The following is a 5,901-nucleotide window of genomic DNA, read 5'->3' on the forward strand; positions in this document are numbered from 1 at the left end:
TCACATGAAGCGCAACTCACCAGTTCCACTTCACACAAATGCATTATTTTGCTTCCAGTGTACTTAAGTTAAAGTTGAGTTAGTATTCATGTGAAAACCAGTTGCGAAAACAACGTGAAGTTAATCTTATGAAATACGAATATCAAAGCATACAATAAAATTCTCAGTAAAATTTTTACTCGTTACACCAGCTGGATTATTTAAAATGTAACTAAATTTCAAAATTATAAGAAAAACTGAAATACAATTTTTGCTATTTGCTATTCATAATGGTTATTTGAAATATAATTGTTGTAATCTTGTAAACATGTATCATGGCGAAAAGAACAAGATCAAATGTAATTAACATTATCAACTTGCAGTTGCCTGCTGATCTGAATTGAACTCTCCAATAAAACAATATATACAATGGAAACAAAAACGCAAAATCTAAATTAAGCAATAATAAGTTACATCGATCTGAAACGTAAGCGCGAATATAATTAACTGAGAATTATGTAGCAATCCGCGAAAGGTCTCAAAGCATTTTTGTTCTATAGGCTTGCGCCAGGTGGTGGAAGTCGGTTAAAAATTTTAATTAAGTGTGCGAGAAAGATTTTCGTGTCTACCTTCAGGCATGTCTGTCCTTTAAGTGTCTTGGCAAAGACACAGCCACGTGTTCTTGAGTTGTATCGAACCGGCGTTCTCTCAAACGCCGATCCAGGCTTCCATCACTCGGCTACGCAACCAACTCAAGTCACGTGGCAAAGAGTAATTGAACTCGTAAAATGACGTCACACAAAGTTACCAGACAACAACAACATCAATCATATGTATGAATGAGATGAATAGGTGAAGAAATAATGGCGAAGAACAAAACAATTTGAAAAGTATTTTTTGAGAAAAAGGCTATAAGCCTGAAAGTAAATGTGGTATTGTCGCAATTTGATCAAGCGTTGGGTAAATTGCTACAGTAGAGATGCCCAAAACTTGAATTGAATATTATATAACATCAACATTTTAAACTATAGTTAGGCATTTTACTATTCCTAATCCATCCAAAGTATTTCTTTATGATTATTTGTTTGAGAATGATAATTTATTCGACCGTTTATTGCAGTTAAAATGTGATTTTTCATAAAACTAACAAAAATATAAAAAATGCAGGCAACTTTCACACTACAATAACTCTTAAACCTGTTGTTTTGTACACACTTATGAACGTCAAAACGGTTAAGCTCAAATTCAAAGTAGCTTACACACTTCGTAAAAACGTACTGGCATCATTTCTTGCTTGTTTTACCAATACTGAATCTTACCCCAAGATAACTGGTCTCTCCACACACAACAGCTCCCGACACGCTGCAGAAGCGACAATTAAGAGTGAAACATCTGGGTCTACAGGCAGGTCACGTCACCGAGAGCAAAAAAACAACGCAAATTCAACGTCAGTTCGATTACAAATCAAAGTAAAAGAGCTGATGCCAATACAATACAATACACAAAAAATATATACATCAGACTATGCAACAAACGATGACTATTTTTGCATAACAGCGCAAAGCACTGTGACATCCTGGCCACAAAGGCCTTGCAAATACTTACACGATTAATATCTACATCCGTTGCATGAGAAACACAGCAGCAAACAAATCAAGGGCACTAATAGTCTGAGCGTAAAATGCGAAAATATAGGGCCGCCTGGAATAAATTGCGACCTTAACAAATTTGGTATCGTTGGAAAGCTTAATTCCTCTAGTTTAGGATTATCACTCTCCTCCAACCAGGGACGCTTGGCGAAAAAAGTTGTGGCCGTTTTTTAAGCAACACCTTGCGCCGCTAGTGGCGCAGCTAATCTAGCTATGTTTTCAGCAGAAACAGCAAGCCGTGTAAAATTCCGGCAGTCGAAGTTGCTCCGGTGACCACTGACCAACTTATTAGCCATGTAGTGGTATCCATCTTGAACTCTGAGCGTTGCGCAAAAAGAAAAAAAAATAGCCATGAGGTTTGTAAGTAACTAGGCAGTAGCCTACTGAGTAGGTTTGGGACAGGAAAGATTCTTGATCTACCACTCTGCACTGGCTGCAGTACTAGCCTAAATATCACAGAACTGAGTACCGTACCAGGCAAGCCTACCGTAGTTTAATTTGTTTTGGGAACTGTTTGCAAGAACATCATTATCGGTACCGTAAGTTATGTCAGGTTATTCATTTAATTTGGTTTGCAACAGAAGTCAAAACATTAGATAGGGTACCGGGCAGCAGGCGATATACATTACACAGGTGCACTAGGCCTATAACAGTGTACAGTACGGTATGCTGGGCTATGATGAAAGTTAAAGGAAACAGGTCTAAATGTTTTTTACATGCCGCATGTCTTATCATCTCTAGCTTATGTTAAATTTTTGAATTTACTGTTGTTCTTTTAGTTGAGTTCTCTTTCATTTAACATCTTGGATTTTAAATGGCATTGCATGCAGGTGTGAAGTATTTGTACCAATGAATGCAGTATGGTAGTAGTAATAGGCCACTGTTACCAGTGCACTGGTGCACAAACTGACAAAGGAAGGGTGTTTATTGAGACCTGGTAGCTTCTACTGATATCCATGCAACAATACGTTTTCTGGTAATTGCACACACTATCAGTTAAATAAGGAGGCCAGCCTACCAGTAACCTACCGCCAGCTATGGTTCTTGTTACTTCTGAGACCACCTGTAAAGGCTATAACATATTCAGATATAGATTAAGTTTGAAAGAGCAAATGTTCTGTGTGGCCATTTTTTTCCTAGGTCTGATGTTAGTTTTCTCTCTTTACAGCTTTAAAGATTTTTATGAAATACCGGTAATGATTTCTAAGTTGTATAGCTTAGTTTATTAAGCAGTTAGAATTGATAGACTAGTTTTCAGATGTTATGGAGATAATTGAATAATGGAAAATCAGAATCAAGCTTTTTGTAATGAAAGTTTATGCATCAAATGCCAATCTCATAATTTATCAAAGCTACAAGAAGTGAAACGAGGTGGACTGAAGACATTAATCAGCTATGCACAAAACATTGGTGACAGTCATCTTTATCAATATCTAAAAGAAAAAGAAGAGAGCGAAAGTAGTTGTAAGGTGCATGAGGTGTGTCTAAAATTACTTGCTGTTTGCTCATGCTTGGAGTGGATGTGATACAACTTCTGCAATATATCAACAAGGTACCAATAAAATTAATCAGCTTTGGTAGCAGTACATTTTAATATTGCTTTCAGTGTTTTATCTATAGTGTTTGTTACAGTGTTTTATATATTTCTGAACTGCTTACCATGCTTGTCTGAAAGTACATTTTTACCATTTTCTGATCAGCTTTTAAAAGATATGCAAGAATTCAGATGGCAGTCATTACCAAATTCACTCAATATTATTCTAATATTGTAATACTTTTATTTGGAATACCAATGTATGGAGTGTATGCACACATTATTTGGTGACAATGATTAATTATGTCATCTGTCTTGTTGCTTAGGAAAGCTAAAGATGTTCAATTACCTGAAGAAGGAAGAATTTCAACAATCTGCTGATGTATTTGGGAGATTAGATTCTACATGTGAGCAAATAGCTGATGCTGGAAGAGATTTGTTATTGAAAAGGTTAGTTACTGGGACTGTATTGGTGCACAGTTAATTAAATAAGAAGAAATGAAAATGTTGCTGAGTAGCCTACCAGTCTGAATGAGATTCACCGATAGTAATGCTATATTTTGTTGATCCATCAAGCTTTAGTGCAAAACCTGCCGATTCACTTGGCCAACTACGGTACGTCAAGTACATGCAGATGGTTGCAACAGCTTCCACTGTTCATCCTGAAAGATTGCCACCCACCGAAGCTGCAATTCGTTTTCATTCCTTCAGAGTACATTTGCAGGTGAAATAATAGTGCGTAGCCTAATGGTATTGTAACACAATACCCGTAATCATTTAGTATAAAAGCGTCTTTGCTCTATAGATTATACCACTTGAAGATATTTTTCAAGAATTGTTTATTGTCGGTAACTTCAAAACATTACAGCAAATTGCGCTATTAAACTGCGGTAAGGAAAAGATGCAAGTTATAGCAAAACAAGTTGCGTTACAATATGACTAGCATAAACATGTGGTGTAGGCTACTACAAATCAAAAATTTTATGGCAGCAAGACTTGATTTATCTAAGTTGATATAAAACTGTTGCTTCAGGTATGTCAGTGGAAGCATCTTGACACTGAAATCTTGGATCTCGCACAATGGGGATGGAAAGCTGACGCAGCAGGTGCAGTTATGCCAATAAAGGCCAATTTAGATCCGGCACCAGAATGGCTATTGAACGTTGTACGATGCAAATGCAAAGAAGGAACAAAAAATCAATGTGGTACAATGTCTTGCAGCTGCAGAAAACATGGCTTAAAAAGCGTACAGCATGTGGAGAGTGTCGTGGAGAAACTTGTTGCAATCTCAGTTGTGTACAAGAAGACTGCCCTGAGGATTGCGACGGTTTGATCATGTTTCAATAAATGATCTGTTCTGCCAACAAATTAAAATCAAAATTTTACAAGTGCTTGTTTCTCTGGGCAAGAAACTTTACGATCATTGCCTCTACCCAGTGATCGATTTTGAGTAATGGGTAGTACCAAATTTAAGTCATAAGTAGAGTAGACAACCGGAAACAAACATTGCCGTCGGCTGCAGCGTGGGTCAGGTGTATGTCGGAAGGCGTACACCGATGCATAGCGCTCAAGTCCGCTTTCCCGCAATGCAGGATAAAGATAAACAAACAAACAAACTCTATTGTTGCCTCCCTGATGAGGTCCGATTGCCATCGTATATCAAATTATCGTCTTCATTATAATAATTCTATGTATGCTGATATCTAGTTTTGATGGCTGCCATGTCATCTGATTGTTTTTATCGTTCTGAACACTTTCAGTTCTTCTAACTTGCAACACTACCGTACCATTGTCTGTAAACTTGTAACATTAGATAGCCTATTTAGTGAGATTTTGTGCATTTGCAGTTTGTGTATTATTTCGTTGTTGTTGTTCGTTATTTGTGCATTTGCAGTTTGTGTATTATTTCTTTGTTTTGTATATTGACAGCTTTGTCTGATGCAAATAAATATTATTATTTGTGTAGCCTATTGCCCAAATTTGAGCTACCCGAAAGATTCCACTGGATAGTTGAGCTGTACTCCTCAGACATGGCATATCCACTAGCAGTGTGAGTCGAATTTTCACCGTCGACAAGAACAATAGTTACACGCCTTGGGCACTGGCAGCAGTGACCGAGTGGTTAGCGCGTTGGGCTCGCAGTCGAGAGCCTGCATGTTCGACTCCAGCCACCCGCACTTGCTGTTGTTTCTCTGGGCAAGAAACTTTACGATAATTGCCTCTACCCAGTGATCGATTTCGAGTAATGGGTAGTACCAAATTTAAGTCATAAGTAGAGTAGACAACCGGAAACAGACCTTGCAGTCGGCTGCAGCGTGGGTCAGGTGTATGTCGGAAGGCGTACACCGATGCATAGCGCTCAAGTCCGCTTTCCCGCAATGCAGGATAAAGATAAACAAACAAACAAACTCTATTGTTGCCTCCCTGATGAGGTCCGATTGCCATCGTATATCAAATTATCGTCTTCATTATAATAATTCTATGTATGCTGATATCTAGTTTTGATGGCTGCCATGTCATCTGATTGTTTTTATCGTTCTGAACACTTTCAGTTCTTCTAACTTGCAACACTACCGTACCATTGTCTGTAAACTTGTAACATTAGATAGCCTATTTAGTGAGATTTTGTGCATTTGCAGTTTGTGTATTATTTCGTTGTTGTTGTTCGTTATTTGTGCATTTGCAGTTTGTGTATTATTTCTTTGTTTTGTATATTGACAGCTTTGTCTGATGCAAATA

General features: G+C 37.6%; 1 protein-coding gene across 1 annotated transcript; it reads left to right on the forward strand.

Moving 5' to 3' along the window:
* The first annotated feature begins 3,608 nt into the window (after positions 1-3,608).
* LOC145782515 (uncharacterized) lies at positions 3,609-5,127 on the forward strand. The gene is made up of 2 exons (XM_082594316.1): positions 3,609-3,886; positions 4,196-5,127. The coding sequence occupies exons 1-2, from the start codon at positions 3,713-3,715 to the stop codon at positions 4,493-4,495; spliced, it is 474 nt and encodes a 157-aa protein (XP_082450442.1). The 5' UTR covers positions 3,609-3,712; the 3' UTR covers positions 4,496-5,127.
* Positions 5,128-5,901: the final 774 nt, after the last annotated feature.

Source organism: Aplidium turbinatum, chromosome 13 (assembly GCF_918807975.1).
Source record: "Aplidium turbinatum chromosome 13, kaAplTurb1.1, whole genome shotgun sequence".
Classification (NCBI taxonomy): domain Eukaryota; kingdom Metazoa; phylum Chordata; class Ascidiacea; order Aplousobranchia; family Polyclinidae; genus Aplidium; species Aplidium turbinatum.